Genomic DNA, 22,280 nt, shown 5'->3' on the forward strand with positions numbered 1-22,280 from the left:
AGAGACCTTAAGAGTCCTGGGTCCAGAATGGAATCTATGATTAAATGTCATTGGTAAAATAACAGTTGAAAAGGAAATGTTGTTAGGATACACTTTTGGAAAATGAATATATTCTCCAGGGTTTTGATCTATGACCTGAGGATAACATTCTCGGTCTTTTTTTTAAATGCTGAAATTGAAAACCGTAGAGTTGGGTTTAGTTTGAAAGTGACAACACACCCAACTTGTGACATCACGTTTTCTATGAAACCTGGATTAAACACTGTGTAACCCCATATCCGTCCCTGTAACATGCTTGCCATATTTGCACATTTTTGCAGTGTGCATGTGGGCCTGGTTTTCTCTATTGTAGTAGTTTCCATTTATACATTTAAATGTGTTGTCTATAAAGAAATACCACATATCTCTTGATATGTAGCTGGTAACGGAACTGAGAGCCAATGCTAGCTAATGACCTGCCAAATGAAAGTGAAGGATTTAGTCCAGGATGAACTGGTATTCTGACCAGGGCTGATTTCTTCCCTGAGCCTAGTGCTGCTGGAATAGGCTCTGGTGCCCTCACCATAAAAATGCCTCAATGAACATTATTGGTAGAAAGTGTTTTGTTTATGACTGGCTGACTAACATACTCAATGGTGTCTTTGCAAAATTTAGAAAGGAGCTAGAAGTGTTCTTCTTTCGGCTGCTACTGTTAGGGGTTGCCACAGCGGATCATCTTCCATATCGTCCTGTCTTCTGCATCTTGCGCCTTTACACCCACCACATGCATGTCCTTTCTCACCACATCCATAAACCTTCTCTTCGGCCTTCCTCTTTTTCTCTTGCCTGGCAGTTCTATCCTTAACATCCTTCTCCCAATATACCCAGCATCTCTCCTCCAAACCAACGCAATCTCACCTCTCTGACTTTGTCTCCCAACCATCCAACTTGAGCTGACCCTCTTAATGTACTCATTTCTAATCCTGTTCATCCTCGTCACACCCAATGCAAATCTTAACATCTTTAAGTCTGCTACCTCCAGCTCTGTCTCCTGCTTTCTGGTCAGTGCCACCGTCTCTAACCCATATAACATAGCTGGTCTTACTGTTGTCCTGGTTCTAGATGAAGGCACTGATCATCTTCATCACTTGTGGTGGCCTCTGTAGAAGAAATTAATATTGTGCTTTAGTTTTTTGTGTTGATGACTGCTTAAAGTCCTTCTAAAACCAAAGTATGAATAGCCAGGGAGACCTGATCAAACAAAATAGCTCCAGGAAGATGATGCAGAAATCAAAAGCTTTATAATAAGCTTGGCAAGTGTTGAGGAGACTTCTGAAACCATAAAATTTTGTAAGCTGCAGGTCACAACAGCTACATCTCAAGAAAGCAATGGAATGGTTTTTAAGATTAAAAGTAGTAGTGTTAATCTTGAAAGACAAGTGTCCCAATTTAAGGATAGTCAATTTGAATGTCATCTAGAAAGATAAAAGCGGATTATAGCAGAAAAATTACCTTCAGATACTGGACACTGCTATTCAGCCTGATGATTTCCGTGTTGAACAGGCTATTTTGTCAGAGGATTTAAAGAATATACTGTATACCTTATATATAATCCGATTGTTCTCTACCCCACTAAGAATGATAATACTGTTACACCCAGAACTAAACTGCTTACTGCGAAGTACTCCATCCATGGACAGTAAGATCACATATAAGAACTCATCCTGCCTATTTACAAGTTGATATTTAAGAGGTTAGCAACTGCTAAAGGTGCACAGTGGAATCTGTTCTTCCTGGTTGCATAACATTCAGGTTTTGGCATATGTTCGGTTCTGAACAACAAAGCATTACAAAGGTGATAAAGTCCACCTTTCCCTTTTGTTCAGTTCATAAACAACATAAAATATGATTCTTTAAATAGGTAAATTGTATTATTAAAGACTTCACCCATCTGGCACACCCACTTTCTTTATCCTTCATTATGGAAAAAGTACAGGACCCTTACATCTTGCACCACTTGATTCCAGGAACATGCATTATCCTTGGATCATAAGACTACTCAACAGCCACTTGTAATAGTACTGAAAAAATTGCATGAATGCAGCGGGGGCCTCATGTATAGCGCCGTGTGTGGAATTCACACTAAAAGATGGTGTACGGACAAAAACAGAAATGAGCAAAAAAATCCAGTTGCATAAAACTGCCTATGCCAAATTCCATGTACTTCGCCTTTATAAACCCCAATTAACATGGAATTTAACACAAAAATGCATGCGCCTATAGCCCCACCCCAGCTCCTCCCAGAATTTCTTGTATATCAATATGCAAATCAATATAAATAAACCATTCTGTGGGTTTTTTTTTTTTATAAAGAAAATGGCAAAATCATGTGGAAAAAGGAATTTCAGCAAATGCGATGTGGAGGCAAAGAAAAAAGTACTATTTGTTGGCTTAAGCAGTAGTATAAGCAAGGAAAGAAACTGATACAGTGTGGCAGACACTCAGATTCAAGTTCAGAAAGTCGCACAGTTCTCGAGATGATAAAAAAAGAAGCAGTCAAATATTAAAGTCAACGTGAAAAGGCAAGTCACAGCCCACCGTCTGTTTATTCTGTTTCAGACAATATTACATATGCTGACCACCGTGCTTATGACATGACTCCATGTGATGATGGTGCTGCTGTGCCCAGAACATCTTGAGACGCTGGTTGCACACACACACATCTGCCTCGGAAATCGCTGGGTTACCATCTGGCTGTGTACTGATGGATGATGTTCTGGAGTCACAAAATGCAGTTGTGGATGCTATTAAGAGATGTGACCAATGAAACAAGGAATGTAAATGGCTGTACTATGTAATATTGACCACAATTTAAATGAATTGGTTAAAAAAATAAATGCTGCGTCAGATTACCTGTTTTTACATTCTGCTAATTACATTTAAACAATGTTATAATGCTGTCTGATTTGGCTGTTCATTTGGTGGATCAGCGTCGGGTTCATCATACCACTTCTCTTCAGGTATGGGCAAGCCACGATTGTGTGGCACATTATGCCAGATGCTACATGCCTGCACAATGTGACACAATTTCCGTGGACTGTAGAGCAGCACATTAATAGAGTGGAAATTCATTCTATTTACATAGAAGCAAATGAATTCTCTGAAGGTGCCTTTATAGTGCAGCATCTGGCGGCAAGCAATGCAACAGATAATTCCTTTCTCTTTACATGGCTATTTGAGGTGACTCACTATCTTTAAAAGAAATAGTTGCCTTTTGCCACACTAATTGGAAAAAGCACCTGTGACTATATGGAGCTACCATTTTTAAAGGTTCTCCAGCTATATATGAAGTAATGCCAGCTCATTACTTTGGTGATTCATCCCTGGCTGATGTAACTTGTCCAGCACCATTGCATTAGCAATGTGCATGCAGCTGACTGCTCCAATTACATTTGGAAAACCAGATGTTGCTGCCTGTTGCACTATGATGTTTCGCTGTTCAACCACAGTTTAAGGAAATCTTGTATATCTGGATGACTAGTGGAGTATACCATCCTGTACAACTGGCATGGCGCGACTCAGTGATGATTGTGAAATATCCGATCGGTCAGCAAGTTCACTTTGAAAAGCTCATGTAGCTAAAAGCCTGAGAGTGGACAAAACTTGCAAAAGAGAAGGTAGAGCACAATTCCTCAAAGTCTGCCTTAATAAAGCCTATGTCAGTTCAGCACACAGCTCTAAGGGGATAGCTCTTGGAAATCAAAATCTAATTGTTCCATTTGTTATGTCTTCTAACAATACTAAAGCTACGGTAGTTGGAATAGTTTGGTCATTCCATGCACCATTATGTTGTTGCAGAATGATTACAATCAAGTGAATTAAATTTGTAAATGGCACTGAAATTAATTACATATATTTAATAAATCCTGCACCATTGATGCGAATAGGAAAAAAAAAAAAAAAAGGTAAATGACACAAACTGTAGCACTGCTTTGATGCTTCTTGCCGCCACCTTGCAAAACATGCGTATGCAAGTTTGGGTGCTACTGTGACAATGTGCTTGGCTTTATGGCAAGTTTACTTTTATACATCTCAGTGTGTGAGGAAATGGACGTGCACAATATTTTGTGAATATGCTGTTTTGTCTTCATTTTCTGTTTGTATTCTACTACTGTCATTAGCCAGTAGGAGATTTTAAGTAAGAATTTCATTGCGTAAACATGCCAAAAAAACTTTAGTTTGCTGTGTCATGTTAAACTTAGAGTAGGCGCAGAAGATTTACCTATTAGTGTTATTTTCCAACAGAACGCTCTTTTTCAGGTTAGACATGAGAAGGTCTATTACTTGTCTTGTGCTAGTATGGAAATTGCAGTTCTGTTTACTAGGGAATCCAATCCCGGGCTCCCGTTTACCCAGGAATGAAACTGCTGTAATTCCTGGGAAACCAGGAACGGCCAAGTTCGCAAACTAAAAGTGTAAAAATCGATCAAGAAAAAACAGTTATAGTTGAAAACTGAAGACTTCACTGACGTCTGTCAAACAAAAGCTTTGAACAGCAACTTGAAGTTGCAGTGCATTAGTCTGTTGCATTTGCATTATCAGTGCCAAGAAACTTATCACAGAATGATGACACGAAACTGGATGCATCAGTAACAGCTGAAATGGCGGTGTTTCACAGCAACGGCAAGCGCGGGCGTTGTTTAGAACAAGTATATCTGTATCTGATGACTGTGCTGCCTACTTCAGTGGAGGCAAAGCCTGCTTTCTCAGCAGCTGGTGTACTCTGCATGAAGTACTCTCTAGCCTGGACGACCGCACGCTGGACAAGTTATGCTTTCTATGCTCTTTTATTACGGCAACTAACTAGATCAGGGATGCCCACAGGTTTTCGGCTTGCGAGCTACTTTTAAAATGACCAGGGGCCTCATGTATAAACGGTGCGTACGCACAGAAATGTTGCGTAAGAACTTTTCCACGTTCAAATCACGATGTATAAAACCTACACTTGGCGTAAAGCCACGCACTTTTCCACGGTACCTCATGCCTTGTCGTACGCAAGTTCTCCGCTCGGTTTTGCAAACTGGCGGCACCCAGCGTCAAAGCAATGGTACTGTTCCTGTGTGGTTACTTATTACGTTCCTGACGCGGCTTTATAAATACACTGAAACTAACCGCATATTGTTTATTAGTGTAATGCATCTGATTGTAATTAACTCGTAACAATATAATGGTCCAGGGAACAGCCATAGTATTCCAAATACCATAACTGCTCTCACTTCTTCTTTTTCTTTCAGCTCCTCCCTTTAGGAGTTGCCACAGCGGATCATCTTTTTCCATATTGCTCTCACTGCATGACTCAGAGTATTTATATCACTGTATCTGAGTGTGAATCACAGCAGCAGCTAATCGGAAAGAGAATTATCGGTATACAGTTTCATGGACACGCTGTCTCTGCCACTGCAAAACGTTTTAAAGCCTTTCCTGTACAGACCTCGCGGTTCAGAAACAGTTTAATCCCAAGAACTTTAAATGCACTCAATCAATTGCTCCTTGTAGAACGGTTTGTACTTATAAGTACAATCACCCCACTGTAAACTTGCACTACAGTTATAATATCTCACAACCTGGGCCACTTTATAAAGCGCGTATTTACATATGATGACGATATCATTTTTAAGGTGAAATGCAGCAAAATATGTTTGTTAAATTATACACATAAAACTTTAACTTCATTTAAATAATCTATATTCTTCACTGGGAGTGTCGTGAAGGATAGAATAATTAAACATGTACTACGAAGATATTTCAATGTTCTTTAAACGTTTTGAAGAATCGGCGCTAAGCTTACAGATGGCTTAACTTCTATTACAGAGCTGATTGTGTGGCGATCGGTTACTTGGGGAAAGAAAAGCAAGGACTCTTGGGGCGGCCACGCCAATATATATTGAATATAAAACAGACAGAGAAAATAACAACACAGCTAAAAACGCAGCGACAAATTTCGACAAAAGATAAATGCTTGTCATGAGCACGAGGCTCATGAAACACATGTTTAATAATGTGCTTTAGCTCCTATCATCATGAAAATGACATCACGTATACATCTCAGTATTTTAGTTATTCAGAGAGCTGTAATATCACGAATGTAATGGAATCTGTGTCCAGTTGGAGGAAGAGAGCCAGTTTAAGAAGCAAGTAGTGATTCACACACACAGAGCACATATGAGTAGAAGATCAAATACAAAACAAAGCATTTAACGTGCTTCTTTAATTACGATGTAATTTTGAGAAACTGGTTAATTAAACGATTTTAAGATGAAGTTTATAATGTTCTACTAAATGACAAAATAAACTACGTGATTAAAGTGGAAATGTCAAGATTGAAGTTGACATTTCGTGCTTTTTCCCCACAGTGTGCCTTTTTTCTCTGTACCCTAATAAACTTTCATATGAAACTCAGACAGTGGGCTTACAACTCTTCTTTTCACGGCAACTTTGATATGTGACTCCTTTGTTATTTCCGGCACACTGCGATTTTGTGAATGTGAGCTTTCAAGTTTCTCCAACACGCTATGTCACTCGATCAACTTCTTTTTGTTGATTATACCACGGTTTATTTGAACAAATAGTATGTTTTTCCTTTGCCTCCACTTGGTATTCGCTGAAATTCTTATATTTTCCCCGTGCTTTTCCCATTGTCTTTTCACAGAAGGCTGCGCTTAAGGGCGATTTATATTGATTTGCATATTTAAATAGGCGTAATTCTGGGAGGATTTGGGGCGTTACAAAATGCGCGTGCACGAGCGTTAGTTTTCACGCTGATCGGGATTTATGTAGCGGAAGAACGTGGAAGTTGGAGTACGCACAGATTCCTGCATCTGGATTTTTCTGTGCGTAAGCACATTTCGGCTTTTGTGCTTACGCCATGTTATAGTGCGAGTTCTACGCACGGCGTTATACATGAGGCCCCAGGTCGAAATGATGTACCTACATTAAAAAGTGTATGGCACAATAACAATTCAATACATTTATGGTCACTACAGTATTTTGATTTAATAATCTTCATGTGGGAAAAGGCTGACTCGCATAAATAAGTAGAGCCGAATAATGCAGTCAAGGAGCTTTTGAATTCAGCCGAGTGAAAAATGACGGCTGTCCGATTTTAACTGCGATTTTAGTTCCTTCTACTTCTTTCTCAGTTCGTTTTTTGGAAGGACGTCGAAAGTGCCTTTTCACATTTCCCTTCTTTGGAATAGCAACGATAGATTGACAGATCAGACAAACCCACTTCGATTGTGACATTGTGAGAGAAAAAAATCCTCTTCTATTTCCATATAAAGCCCATACCCTCCCCAAACAATTTTTTAAAAATCCCTTCTTTAGTCGATATAAATTAGAAGGCTAACTAGATCACAGCCGGAGTTTTGCAGTAGCTCGCACGTTTGACCGTGCATGCGGGATGACCAGTGTCTTAAAAGAAAGGAGATCTCAGACTGGCCTGTATGTCAATCAAGTGGCAAACGCCTTCGGGAGGATATATGATAGACTAACATTTAAAAAAAAAATTTTTTTAATGCAACACGATCTACCTGCACTACCTTTGCGATCTACCGGTCGTTCGCGACCCTGATATAGATACATGTACACTTATGACAGCATTAACTGCTTGTAGATAAGGTTAGTCTTTTATTGGTGTCAACATACTGCAGTAGTTTTATTAAAAATAAGTGTCAGTCGTTCTAAAACCGTTCACATGTGATATGCCCGTGCACTGTGTCATCCCGGGATTCCCGAATTCCCGGGAATGGATTCCCTACTGTTTACAGGTAATTATAGGGGATGGTGACAAAATCACTCGGCCATTACAAGTGTTACTGACAATCATTCCTTAACTGAAGCAATAAAATCGAAAAAGTCTATACTTGAAAAACAGTTATGATGAGAAATTGGTAATATCAAAGAACTCTTGTATAGACCTGAAAGAACTGTCACCCAAGGAACATGGGTTAGTTTACATCATGACAAGACTGCCTGCATCTGAATGATTGGACTGGAGTTAATGAACAAGACTGTTGGAGGTTCCTGATGTAGTCCATTGCAAATCTGATTATGGCTTAATAGGTTAAAAACAGGACTTTGTATTAAACCCTGTAAGGCACATAAGGCTAGTGGAAACTGAGCAGGTATGTGCTCACTGCTGTATGTCTGCGACAGTTACTAACCTAGAGTTATAGACATCTGTGAGATGTGACGAAAGCATGAACAAGCTTCTCGGTATCAAAATTAAGTTTTTTTTTTTGTTTTTTGTTTTTTATATATAAAACTTCCTTAATTTGGTATTTGTGAGTAGAATAAGAAAGTGTTGAAGTGTTGAATCGGGAATAATTTGCAGAGGACCAAGGGTATGACAGATAAACATCTACTTTTAACAGATAAACAAATTGCATCTTCTACATCGGTGGTTCCTATACTCGGTCGTGGAGAACTCCTTGTGGCTGCAGGTGTTTGCTCCAACCAGATAGTGATAATAATTGATCTCATTATGTTTGTTTTTCTCTTATTTTGCATTGAAAAAAGCACAGAAACATGATTTTACACTATAAGACATTTAGAAATATTTCTATTTTTGCTATAGCTTTAAATGCTCAACTCTTTTTGGTTTTCCTATTTTCCCTTAGACTATGTAGTCTGCTCCCTTCGTTGTATCATAATAGTGACATTAAAAACAAGAAAAGGGGACACCTGGGCGAACAACACTAAATGATGAGAGGCTGTAGCTGCTTCAGCGTCAGACCCACTAATTAGTCAATAATGGAAAGGCAGAATGGAAATCAAGATGAACATAGATTAAAAAGTTAAAAATAATACACTACCCACATATAACTATTTAATTTTTTTTAAATGTATTAATACACTTTTGCAATTTCTTCATTGACCCCAAAACACAAACAGAAATAACAGCTCACTTAATTAGGCTAGGAGTCCAATTTAAAAACAGAAGTTGGTTGGACAAAAATCTATGGCACCAAGGAGCTCCCAGGACCAAGTTTGGGAACCACTATTCTACATGATACTAATATAAACCAATCCAAAACTGTAAATAATATGATTAAGGGGAATATAAATACAGGACTAATAACATGAGGCACTTGCTGTATGACTGGTGTTAAACTTGATCTGCTGTTGAAAAGAATGACCAACCCTTCACTTTCCATTACATAGGATTTAACCCACCCCGGAGTAGTATCAGAAATACCCAGGTTGCAGTCCGTTCTAGGTAATAGAGTACTGTGATTGACAGTATCAAATACTGCACTAAAGATGAATAGAAGTAATATTCTTAGTTAGCAGAACAGTTTCATAGTTGTGCTGTGCCTTGAAGCCAAATGGAACAAGCAGCTTCAGGGTTTTAGATGTTAAGTAACTGGAGCTTCATAGGCCACAACACACTCAAAAACTTTAGACAAAGATTAAGTGAGTGGTATTTGTTTAGATTTTCAACATCATCTGACTTTTTTAACTTTACAGTAAAAATTTTCAAAGAAGCAGGCAAAGAGCCAGTTTCAAGGAGGGATGCTTTTTGTGACAGCTGGAGATGAAAGACAGCAAGGCAAGGAGTATAAGAAAATGATGAACTATCCATCCATCCATCCATCCATCCATCCATCCATCCATTTTCCAACCTGCTGAATCTGAACACAGGGTCATGGGGGTCTGCTGGAGCCAATCCCAGCCAACACAGGGCACAAGGCAGGAACCAATCCTGGGCAGGGTGCCAACCCACCGCAGGACACACTAGGGCCAATTTAGAATCGCCAATCCACCTAAACTGCATGTCTTTGGACTGTGGGAGGAAACCGGAGTGCCCTGAGGAAACCCACCACGGGGAGAACATGCAAACTCCATGCAGGGAGGACCCGGGAAGTGAACCCAGGTCTCCTAACTGCGAGGCAGCAGCGCTACCACTGTGCCACCGTGCCGCCCATGATGAACTAGCAGAAGTTTAATTATGCAGGGTTTTTTTTTTTTTTTTACGGGGAGTAAAATGTTTAATCACACACATTTCATGAAGCTGTAAAAGAATTTTGGGAAACTGTCAGTAAATTCGGCTACCCAGTCACTTGATTTCAATTCATTACAGCATCTGTAATATGAAAGTAACTACTGTATGCTTTATCTTTAATTTTTGTTTTATAGCTGGACTGCTGTGGAATTGGTGGAGGTATAGAGCCACTAATGAGAGATACCTGTTCCAAAGATCTTAGCCTTACTCAACAGGTATGTTTTTCGTAAATGTGGTTACTTTTATCAAAATATTCATTAACTTACCACAAAGTGCCGTTAGAACCATAAGTAAAAACCATACAAATTTTCAGAAATGCTCTTTAAAGTGAGGTAACAGACAAAACTTTTAGTTATATCTCAAGTGCACCACCAATTTTAATTTCATATCAATTCTAGAATAAAATTGTAATGTCTTGTGAAATGCACTGTGTTATTGTGATAGTAAGGGGTAGTATTTTTTTATATTTACCAACATAGTTATACACTTTTTCAGATTACAAGAAATGTATCAGATGTCTATGCTTGGTTGTGTCCCTTTATCTTCAACAAACAATAGTGTTGGACCATCAGTTGCATAAGAACAGTGGTGAAATATGAAGGTTGATAGGAAAAATGTTCTTTTTTGTCTTTTCAAAAGTATAATTTACCCAGCTAATACAGTATATTCAAGATAAATCCTCTAGATTGTTATCCTGCATTACACTTCTGCCATACTCGTGGAGGGACTTTAAAACATCTGAACTGTGTTTAATTGCAGTCTTGCCTGACAGCCATTCGAGATGTATTCAACACAAAATTCCACATAATTGGTGCAGTTGGTATTGGAATTGCAGTCATCATGGTAAGCCTTTCATTTATCCCTTAAAAGCAAGCATAAGAAATGTGCAAAATGCTCACAGCTTAATGTTTTTGTATCACTTTAGTACTTGAGCATAAAACCAGTTTCCAACTCAAACATATTTAATAGTTTTCTGGGGTTTAATTAGGTATTTTCAATTTTTTAAGCTTGCATGAAATTATCTGTATAAACTTATTTTTGTAATTGTTTTTAACTTTCTTCACCTGCTTCTCTCTCTCACTTTATTCCTCTTTACTCATTTTAATTTTCTGACATGCTAAACATAAGAACATCAAAAATATTTTAATGAGTGGAGGCAATCTGCCTTATAAGTTTTCATCATCCATTCATTAACTTTTCCACATATTTGTTCAAATATAAATTTGTCCAGATCCATTTATTTGTTTTGAGTCTATGGTAGCTGCTAATCCAATTAGATTTGTGTTATCTGCAAATTCATGCAATCTGTTTACATTTAAAAGCAGAACTGGTACTGATGTCTGCACATCCACAGACCTCATTTTTGCAGACATAGCCTCATCTAATTTAGAAGCAAATAGATGTTTTATTGGAGCTGTCTATTTTAATTATTTTGCCATTAAAACTTGAATTAAGTGATTTGTTTTGTAATATCTTGACTAATGATTTTTAAATATTTAGACTTATTGAGAAGAATATTGGAAAACAAAATAATAATTGATATACTCCCAAGAGCTTTTGCTATCAGATTTTGTAATAATATTTTCTGACAGTGTGTGGAAAGGTATTTTTTTAAAGGTTGAAGATCCAAAGCAGTTTGCAGGTAAATTAAGGTTGAGGATTGACTTTTGAAAATATGTGTAAATACACAAGTATTTTTCGTCTGTCATTTTGATCTCTGCTAAATATTTATGCATATCTTTTGTATCAATCATTGACACCTTTATTGCAATAAAAGGTTTATTTTACACTGCTAATTCTGTTTATATTGATATTACTGTTACATTTATAAAACATTTATCAGTTAGCACACTATTTAAATTTTTTTTTACTTTTATAATTCTGTGAAAACTTCTCTGAATGTTGTACAAGAATGCTTAATGAAGGAAACATCTAAATTGCTGGTTGCTTTACTTTCATTTAATAACGGTGTTTGAATAACAGTAATCCAAAGCAGCCATAGCAAGATTTGAAGGCTGTCAAAGGATCCAGTTTTAATAAAGTAATCTTTCCATCAGACTTGGATCAAGATTTCTTTGTCACTGAACTAAATAAATTTTATTTAAAATTTGAAGTCAATGAATTCAGAATATAAAACAGATGGGAAAGTGATATACTCTATAAAACAGCCAAGTTTCTGTGATGGAAATTGGACTAGCTGAAGTAGAGAAATCAGTGTGCTAGGTCAAAATAACAAGGACCAGATGCTATATTAGGGCACCTTCAGAAGTCTGTTCAAATCACTTCTCCCTTTTTCAGTTGCACTTTTATGTGGGTAATAATTTAATAACTTACCAGCCAATAAAGGAAAATCCTCCACTACTACTTCTGTATAATGTATGTTTAATTATGTGACGTTATCTACAAATTGTCATAAACATACCACAAAGAATCAACATAAAATGTGGATTTTCAGTCCGTGCAGGTAACATTTGAGTGTGCAAGCACTTTTGTCAAACCATGACTAAATCAACCATGTGTTTGTTCCTTCCCTAAAATACTCAGTGCTTCATATATAGCATATTTTTGGACATTTTGTATTTTGATTATAATTCCACATCTGTATCTTTTCACTAGATTTATATTAAGTATGAATTCGTTAGAGTATTTCTTCTATTGGCAAATCCTAGATTTTCCCAAAATCATTATAGCCAGAACCATTGCATGGTAGAGGTGATTGGGTGATTGCTTCAGGCAGAAATTTGATAAGGGAGGCTTTTTTTTTTTTTTTTTTTTTTTTTTTTTTTTTTTGAGTGTTATTCATTTTTGAACTTTACCAAATAATAATCCAAAAGTAACAGTTGACTGGGAACCTTGAGAATTGCATACACGTCCACAGTCTTATTTATATACTGCCTTTTACAGATTGTAAGAAATACAATAATCTTAATCTAATCTTAAAAGGTTAAAATGTCATCGATAGCAACACCTTACTACACCACAAGGTTCAGGGAATCAAAATGATGCATACACATTTCAAAGCTGCGGGTTGGTGCACAATATTGCTATTCATGATTTTCATATTTTTTTGATATAATATTGTATACATATTGATTTGTCTTTTTTTATAATTTTAATAATGTAAATTTCTAGAGTGTTGTCAATATCTTAGTCATATGAACAATGCCTGCTTATTTAAAAAAGACAGCCACCTGTTATCTTGCTGGGAAGAGTTTGAAAATATTAAGGTATCTGGGGAACAATGCAGGAAGAGCAGAACAGCCAAGTCAGTTCACATTCAACTTTGCAATATTAAAACCAGGTGTGTTTTTGGTGCAGGCTTGTCACACAAAAACATTTTTAATACCTATTTTTGTTTTATTTGAAAGCTCATATTTTACTACTTTTTCTTCTACATGTGTTTCTGAAAGAATATATTCTATTTATATACTATTTATTATTTTGTCCATTGTTTGATCATGTGGTGTATTGTATTGTGAAGCTTGTAATGCAAGTGGCATGGGGACTATGTTTATTGTCTCATTTCTTGTAATGTGCTTTGCCTCAGGCAGCATTTTTTTTTTTAAATATTTCTTTTAATTAATTTTATTGTAATCATTCCATACAAATCAATTTTTACAAAAAGTAGGATTTGAAAACAAGTCGACCCCCTCCCCTGAGAGAGAGCATGGCCAAAAGAGTAAAACTTAAGGCTTGTAAACATACCTAAATTGATGAGTTTGATAAGCCAATAGAGATGAATGGAGAAGAAAAAAAAGCACCAAGGAAGCAATTATTTCTACATTTCAAGAGCTTATTCTAAAATATTACTGATTAGATCCTGCCATGTTTTGAAAAAAAATCTGTACGGATCCTGTAACTGAGTATTTGATTTTTTCCAATTTCAAATAGTATAAAACATCGGTTTCCCACTGGCTTAAAAGGAGAGTTAGGATTCTTCCAGTTTAGCAAAATAAGTCTGCATGCCAAAAGTGTAGTGAATGCAATCACAGTTTTTGTCCTTTTCCACTTTAAACCCATCTGGAGGAACCCCAAACACAGCTGTTACTGGGTTAGGAGGGATTGTGACACCAAGACTGTCTGAAAGGTAATTAAAAATTTTGGTGCAGGACCAAAACGTATGACCCAGTGAGGCTGGGACTTAATTGCAGCGTTCGCAGGTTGGATCCTGCCCTGAAAACATTTTGGAGAGTTTTAGGTGAGACGGATGTGCTCGATATATAATTTTGAGTTGAATAATTGTATGCTTTGCGCATATGGAGCTCGAGTAAATTCTCTGCATTTCTACTTTCCACTCCTTTTCTGATATATTGATTAAGAGATCTTTTTCCCTGTGTCCTCTTGGATCTTTGAAAGGGAGGGACTGTAAAATTTTATATATTGCAGAGATGGTGTCTGAGTCCTTGAAATTGAGCAATATTTTTTTCCAGCATGGACAAGGGTGCAAGATGAGGAAAATCGGGTAGGTTTTGTTTAACAAAGTTCCTAATTTGAAGATAGTGAAAGAAATGTGTAGCTGGAATGTTAAATTTGGAATGTAATTGTTCATAGGATGCAAAGATGTTGTCTTTATAAAGATGTCTAAGCAAGTTAATCCCAGACCAGGCCTGTGTATGTTCATCTAATTGTGTCCAGGTTTTTATAGCTTGTATGTTTGCTGCCCAGTAATAAAACTGAAAGTTAGGTAGAGCCATGCCACATGTCTTTGTAGGGTCGCTCTTTGGATACGTGGATGTTTTGAGTTCCAAATAAATGAGGTTACTGTTGGATCTAATTGCTTAAAAAATGATTTATTGATGTATATTGGAATGTTTTGAAATAAAAAAAGAAGCCTAGGAAGAATATTCATCTAAACAGTGTTAATTCTTCCAGCTAGAGTGAGATGAAGGGTTGACCATCTATGCAAGTCTTGCTTAATTTTTTCCATGCAGACAGCACAATTTTGTTGATTAAAGAGCTTTGTTTACTTGTGATGTTCACCCCTAGGTATTTAGACTGTTCTGCAATGATAAAAGGTAGGGTGTCTAATCTAATATTATATGCTTGAGAGTTCACTGGAAAGAGTACACTTTTATTCAGATTAATTCTGAGACCAGAGATCTTTTGAAATTCTGTGAGTGCTGTTAACTTTGTAATTATCTTTGCACTGTTAGATGTCATCCCCCCTGTTATAGAAGTCCTATCTAATTGTGTTTTAAATCCACTCTTAAAGTCCCCAGCCATTATAATTTTATGAGTGTTCACATTGGGAATGGATGCAAATAAATTTTGTATAAATTACACTGGGTGCATAAGCATTTATCAAGATCATTTTACAGTTGGATAAGTTGCCCATGACCATCACATATCTCCTTTCAGGATCCACTACTACATCTGATGCTACAAATGAGATGGTTCTATGTATGAGAATTCCCACACCTCTAGTTTTCTTTGTAAAGCTAGAATGGAACATTTGGCCAGTCCAGTCCTTTTGCAGCCGGAACTGATCCTTGCTTAGTAAGTGGGTCTCCTGTAAAAATACTATTTTAGCATTTAAATCTGTTAGGTGATAGAATACTTTCTTTCTCGTTAATTCGTGGTTCAGGCCTTTAACATTCCAGCTCACAAAGTTAACTGTCCCATCATGGAGACATAGATTCTGAATTTTTGATATAGTCTTTACTGAAAGTGATAAAGCTTTAACCTTAATTTCCTATTTCCCCCAAGAGTTATTGCCATGCAGTATATTGTTACATTGGTAGTTAAAATTATACACATTAAAAGGATAGATTAGATAAAGATATAGCCTGCTCTCTTTCTCTCCCCAACCCTTAACCCCCCACCCTTCCATTTTGCCTCCCAACGTGAGGCTGGATCCCAGTCCCGGTCCTCTGACATACCTAGAGACGGAGCACGTCCAAAGCAAAACAAGCCCCCATGCAGCAGCGTTTTAGGATTAAAAAAAATAGAGGTATCTATTGCCAATATAGTCTAAATACTATACAGTAATCCCTCCTCGATCATGGGGGTTGCGTTCCAGAACCCCTCGCGATAGGTGAAAATCCGCGAAGTAGAAACCATATGTATGTGTGGTTATTTTTATATATTTGAAGCTCTTAGAAACTCTCCCACACTGTTTATAAGTATTCTCTGCACAGTTATACAGTAAACCCTCATTTATCGCGGTTGATCCGCTCCAGACAGATAAATGAATTTCCAAGAAGTAGGATTCATTATTTATAAATCTAATTTTTGCAGTTAGAGCATTCAAAACTTGTTTACAACCTTCTAAATACGTGTTTTAACATTATTAGAGCCCTCTAGACATGAAATAACACCCTTTAGTCAAAAGTTTAAACTGTGCTCCATGACGAGACAGAGATGACAGTTCTTTCTCACAATTAAAAGAGTGCAAATATATCTTCCTCTTCAAGGTGCGCATCGGGAGCGGAGAATGCCAGAGAGAGAGTAAAGTAAACAATCAAAAATCAATAGGGCTGTTGCGCTTTTAAGTATGCAAGCACCGCGATAAAGGGTGCAATGAAGGGATCAATGTGAAGGTAGCCTTTCAGCATTTTTTTACAGGCGCGTCTGTATCTTCTAAGCAAACAGCCCCTCTGCTCACACCCCCTCCATCAGGAGCAGATAATGGGTCCAATCATACGCCTCCCTGATGGTATTGCATGATGGATAAGTATCTGCCTGTATTTCTCAGAGAGAGTGAGAGACAGAGAAAAGCAAACAATGAAAAATCAATACAGGCTGTTAGAGCTTTTAAGTGTGCGATGAAGCGCGCGGGAAGCATATCGTATATCATTGAGGAGTTTTATTTAATATTTAAGACATGCTCTGATTGGGTAGCTTCTCAGCCATCCGCCAATAGCGTCCCTTGTATGAAATCAACTGGGCAAACAAACTGAGGAAGCATGTAACATAAATTGAAAGACCCATTGTCCGCAGAAATCCGCAAACCAGCGAAAAATCCATGATATATATTTAGATATGCTTAAATTTAAAATCCACGATGGAGTGAAGCCGCGAAAGTCGAAGCGCGATATAGCGCGGGATCACTGTATGCCTAAAATATAATCATTAACAAACTATAAACTTTAAGATTGCTGAAGATTATATTTTAAGTATTAAGATAATAAACCCCGGGGAATGGTGTTAGAAAGTGGACCAGAATAAGCATAGTTAGTGTTAATGCAATAATAACAATAAACCATGATATTAAACAGTCTCCTTTATGGTAGAGAAAAAAATAAATAAAAAAATAAACACAAACGTCTAACTGTAATTAAAACTTAAACAGATAGCATCCGAGTAATAGAGGATGTATAATTATAATACACATATCTTTACAAATAGAGCAGACAGTAGGTTATGTATGCTTGCCATGTCATGACAGGCTAGACTCGCTATTGTGTATCAGAATAGTGTTGGGATCAGCTTTCTTAATTCCTTTTCTGCTTCTTCCTTGCTGGCGAAGACATAAAATTGACCTTGCAATTCCACTTTCAGTTTCGCAGGATAAAAGAGGCTGTATCTGCTTTAAAGTCCTCTCCAATTATTTTAGAAAATTAGTTCAGCTGCGAATTTCACCGAGTTTGGACTTTCTCGATTCTCAGGTAGACCTTCGAATTTAATATTATTCCTTCTGCTTCCATCTTCCAAAGCACCAAGTCTTTCTCCGAGTTTTTTGCATTTGGAGTTGGCAGCTGTCGCTTTGCCTTCAGCAGTGGTAGCTAGATTTTCAGCTGTTTCAATGCGAGTCGTGAATGTCTCCTTGACATCCTCCAGTTGATCAGCAAGTGTGCTCAGTTTAGATGTGGTTTCCTGAATGTGCTGTTCAGTTTTACCCAGCATATCTTTAAAGACAAATGCAGTGGTACCTCGGTATACGTCCTTAATCCGTTCCAGGTCCTTGGACTTATACCAAACAGGATGTATACCAAACTAATTTTTACCATAAGAAATAATGGAAAAATTATTAATCCGTTCCCATGAAAAAAAATCCTGTTGTGATTGGCATATTTATTCATTGATGGGGTTGTATAAAATTTTAAACACTGCTTAATGCTAAAATACATAAATACAAAAGCAATTAGATGAAATAAATGAAAATTTAACCTCACTTTACTTTTAAATATTGTCTTTTTTGTTTTTCACAATCGTAGATACCGTCGTTCTCGGCATATGATATGCAGCAGCCATGTCCCGGATATGCATGCCACCTTCATGCTTTTCAATAATCAATTCAAATTTATGTGAAAAAACGCAAAATCACGTTGTCACGATGCGGGTTTGCTGTATGCTCCCATCTGCTGTCCGGGAGCCCTTGAACCCTACATCGTCAGTAATGTTACCGATGGGCTTAGCAGTGAGGCACAACAAAGCATGGGATGATGAAAAAGTGCTTTTATTAAAACAATCAACAAAACAAGGTGTTCAAATTTTTAAAGTGCAGTGTCCAAAGTTCCAATAAATAAATCCATAAAATCAGAAGTGAAACGTGGAGGTTAAAAAAGTAGAAAAAACGTCTTCTTAAAAACAATGAGGTTAAAATACAGCAGGAAGCATTCTTCAAAAAAAAAAAAACACAAGAAGAAGCCCGGTGCCTTTTTACCTGGTGCCCCCGCTTCCTCCCTCTGGGCTTCTTAACAGGGCAATCGCCCTACTTGCAGCTGACCTTCACTCACTTCATTTCAGCTGTTCAGTTCACCTCTCCGATCCCTGGCTCCGGTAGGCTCCTCCTGACAACGACTTGGGATCCACAGGAACCACCTCCTGGTCAATCCTGCTCCATGATCACTAAGCAGGAGTGACCACTACTACTATTCCCAGGGTGTCGGTCCAACACCTAGGCTCCCTGTTCAGCTGCAACGCGAGCCTGCCTATGCGCTCTCTCTCTCTCTCTCTCTCTCTCTCTCTCTCTCTCTCTCTCTCTCTCTCCTGCTTCCTCCTTTCTCCTGCAACCTCCTGTCTCTTTCTTTCTTTCTTTCTTTCTTTCGCCGACTCGCACTTCTGTTTATCAAGAGGGCATGGCAGCTGAAATCGGCAGCCCCAGGAACAATCACGAATGCGGATAGTCTGTCACCTGTGCACTTATGTGAGAAACGCCCACATCGCGAATCGCCCTGAGAACTGCTTCAGGCCAATACTATCCACTTGCAGAGCCACCACACCCCCTGACCAATCTGCGAACGCGGTGATTAGTTATGTTAAGACTGGCCTTTGACAGGAGCTGTGGACCCACTATACCACACACGTGAAAATTCAGAGTTTTATAGCGCAGGTTGTTCACTGAATGCTAACAACTGGCACACTGACGTTCGTGGGCCGTCGTGGCTTTGTCTCGAGAGAGGTAAACAAGGGTAGCATGCGAGTCGTATCCCAAACAAAGGTCGTATACCAAGCAAAATTTTTCGTGTCCAAACTGAACGTATACCAAGTTGGACTTATTCCAAAGCGGACGTATACCGAGGTACCACTGTATATATGCTTTTCTCCAAGTCTTTATTATCCTGCTACAGCTCCTGTCGCAGTTTCTCATTTGCCTTTTCACTTGTTCAGGCAGTATTATTTAATGTGCAGGCCCTCAGTATAGTTCACTTCTTTAAACTCCACTCTAAACTTTACTAAAATGTGTCAATGGTGATAAAGGACATATCTAAAAAAATTACCATAAGGTACACTTTTAGATAATCTAAAACAGCTAGTAAGAGGGCTGAACAATTAGTATTTCAGAGAATGAATAGAAGTCAAATATAGACTTCCAGTATTTTTTTAATTCATTTTACAGCGTTACAATTATATCTATTACAAGAAAAAAAAAATAATAATTATAAAGCTAGTAGTGTTGCAGACATCATTGGAGGTAATGAGAGAGAAGTGATGCCTGAACTGTTTAGAGTATTTTTATTGTAATTGTCATCACAACACTTTAATTCACTGTCTCATTTTGTATTAGAGCCTAACCCTGAGCACAACAGATGAAACAGCCCTGGAATGGGTGCCAGTCTTATGCTTGGCTTATACCTATACCTGTTCACACTGGTGCCAATTAACCTACACCTAAGAAAATTGGAATATGTAGAGGATATCCCACTTTGACAGAGGGAGAACATGCAAACTTCACAATAGATCTGACCTAAGGACAGTGGATCTGTGAGGCAGGCAGCAGTGCAAAATTCTGTGCCACTATGCTTTTCTACAATGGGAAAATGATTTATTAAACGTAATGAAAGAAAATCAAATTAAACTACATGAGGAACTATTTAAAACATTGTAATTTACAAAATAAAATTAAAAGAATGGGTCTCACTCCAAGAGATGGAGGAAAAACATATTTAATGGGGCAACTAGCTAGCCTGAGTAAACACTAAAAATGGATGTTAAACCAGTGGTGATTACAGTGATAGTATAAATCCACCACTATCATCACTGTTAATAGTAAACCTATTTACTACATAAAGAGCGATAGAAACCTGCTTCAATCACAGAATATAATATCTTAATCCAATTTATTTTTCCACACACCATATGGAACAGTATATGTAATGAATTCTTGTAAACACATATGTAATTTCTTTGTGTTGGTGCAGTTAAAGAAAACATGCTTACGCTTTAAAGCCATTGATATATTAGCCACTATCATCCACACATTAATTCAAAGCTCCGTAATCTACCCATTCACCTTCTTAGCTGGCCATATGGATATTGTGGTTTCACAATAACACAATCGATCTCCAGTATCTCATTCAGGACTTGTACTGATTTTGAATACTTCTTTTCAGATAGGGGAAGTGCACTGCTCAGGTTGATAAAGGGGAAATTTTTTTTCTTTTAAAACTAGCCTTACACTTCCCTCTGCATGTTTATCTTTTAGTAAAGCATTTAAGACCTTTTAAGTTGCTCTTGTTTAAACTGCAATTTAATAATGTCCATTCCCAACAGAGGATGTGTTAGAGGTCCTGTCCATGTATTAGTTTTCACATACCGTATTTGTATATCTACTGACTCATTTTCTTGGCTTTTAATATTCTGCACTCCTGCACCCTTTGCAAGCAAATAATTTGCTTCAGTGCAGCTTTTTGTCGTCCTCTTTAGAAAAACTAGTAACTTCAGCCCCTTTGTCTAAAATAGTCAGCTAGAGTCCCATTTTTAAAATATAAATCTATATTTACTCCCATTTATATTTATATTTTGGTACTATTAAATCTGTGCTGTGAGCAGATTAAGAAAGTGCCAAGTCTCCTAAAAGATGGTCATTTGGTTTCCCTATTGAATATTTGCTAATAACTACTGCTAATAAGTAGTGAGCTTCTTAAATTTACCAGGTGATGCCAAGTCTTTTCTTTTCACATCCTGAAATCTAAAGCTATTCAACTATACATTCTTTTGCCCATTGTCCAGGCTTTCCACAAAGATTTTAATTACCCAGTGTTTTTCTTGTATTACTAATTCACACTTTACTAAACTGCAGTTGAAAGAATCTTACTTGAACTGACTTTTCAATCCTAGATGCTTCATTCACGTTTCTCCCCAAGCAATACCATGAGCCTCCATCTTTTAATATTAATTAAGTGTTGCTCGCTGAGCTCACGCAAGATATAAAGAAAAGCGAGAAGGCTAATGAGAAAGCAACGGCAAAGGCACATGAGAGACTGAAACAGGAGATGAAACAGGCCAATGAATGGCTGCGACAGGAAATCCAACAGGCAAATGAAAGGCTGCGTCAAGAGGTACAACTTGAACTTCGACAGGTGCTGGGCAAAATTGAAGAGCGCATTGAGAAAAACTCGGCTAAACTGAGCACGCTTGCTGATCAATTGGAGCATCTTAATGAGACATTCACGAATCGGATCGAAATGGCCGAACATTCAGCTGCCAGTGCCGAGGAAAGAGCAGTAAATGTCAGTTCGGAATGTAAAAAACTCGGAGAAAAACTTGGAGACAGACTGGCTGCTTTAGAAGATGGGAGTAGAAGGTATAATGTCAGAATTGAAGGCCTGCGGAGAATCGAGAAAGTTCAAACCCTGTGAAATTCGCAACTGAACTTTTTTCTAAAATAATCGGGGGCGACTTTAAAGCAGAATCTGAGATAGCAGCGGCTTACCACGTACGCGGATCAAACACTGTCAGACCCCGACCAAGATCTTGTATAGTTCGTTTTGAACGATTATCATTTAAGTTAGAGGTGATGGCACTCCTCAGAAAAAAGGGAGATATTATATATGAAAATAGCCACATTCGTGTC

At 37.7% G+C, this 22,280-nt stretch overlaps 1 protein-coding gene across 2 annotated transcripts in view; it reads left to right on the forward strand.

The window, feature by feature from the left end:
* The window catches only part of cd9a (CD9 molecule a), a 126,325-nt gene that overhangs the window by 83,023 nt on the left and 21,022 nt on the right, over positions 1–22,280 (forward strand). For both annotated transcript variants that reach the window (XM_039769978.1, XM_039769979.1), the window contains exons 6-7: positions 10,177–10,257; positions 10,802–10,885. In XM_039769978.1, the coding sequence (XP_039625912.1) occupies positions 10,177–10,257; positions 10,802–10,885 (165 nt within the window). The remainder of the gene's footprint in view (positions 1–10,176; positions 10,258–10,801; positions 10,886–22,280) is intronic.

The sequence above is a fragment of the Polypterus senegalus genome, chromosome 11, assembly GCF_016835505.1.
Source record: "Polypterus senegalus isolate Bchr_013 chromosome 11, ASM1683550v1, whole genome shotgun sequence".
Taxonomy (NCBI): domain Eukaryota; kingdom Metazoa; phylum Chordata; class Cladistia; order Polypteriformes; family Polypteridae; genus Polypterus; species Polypterus senegalus.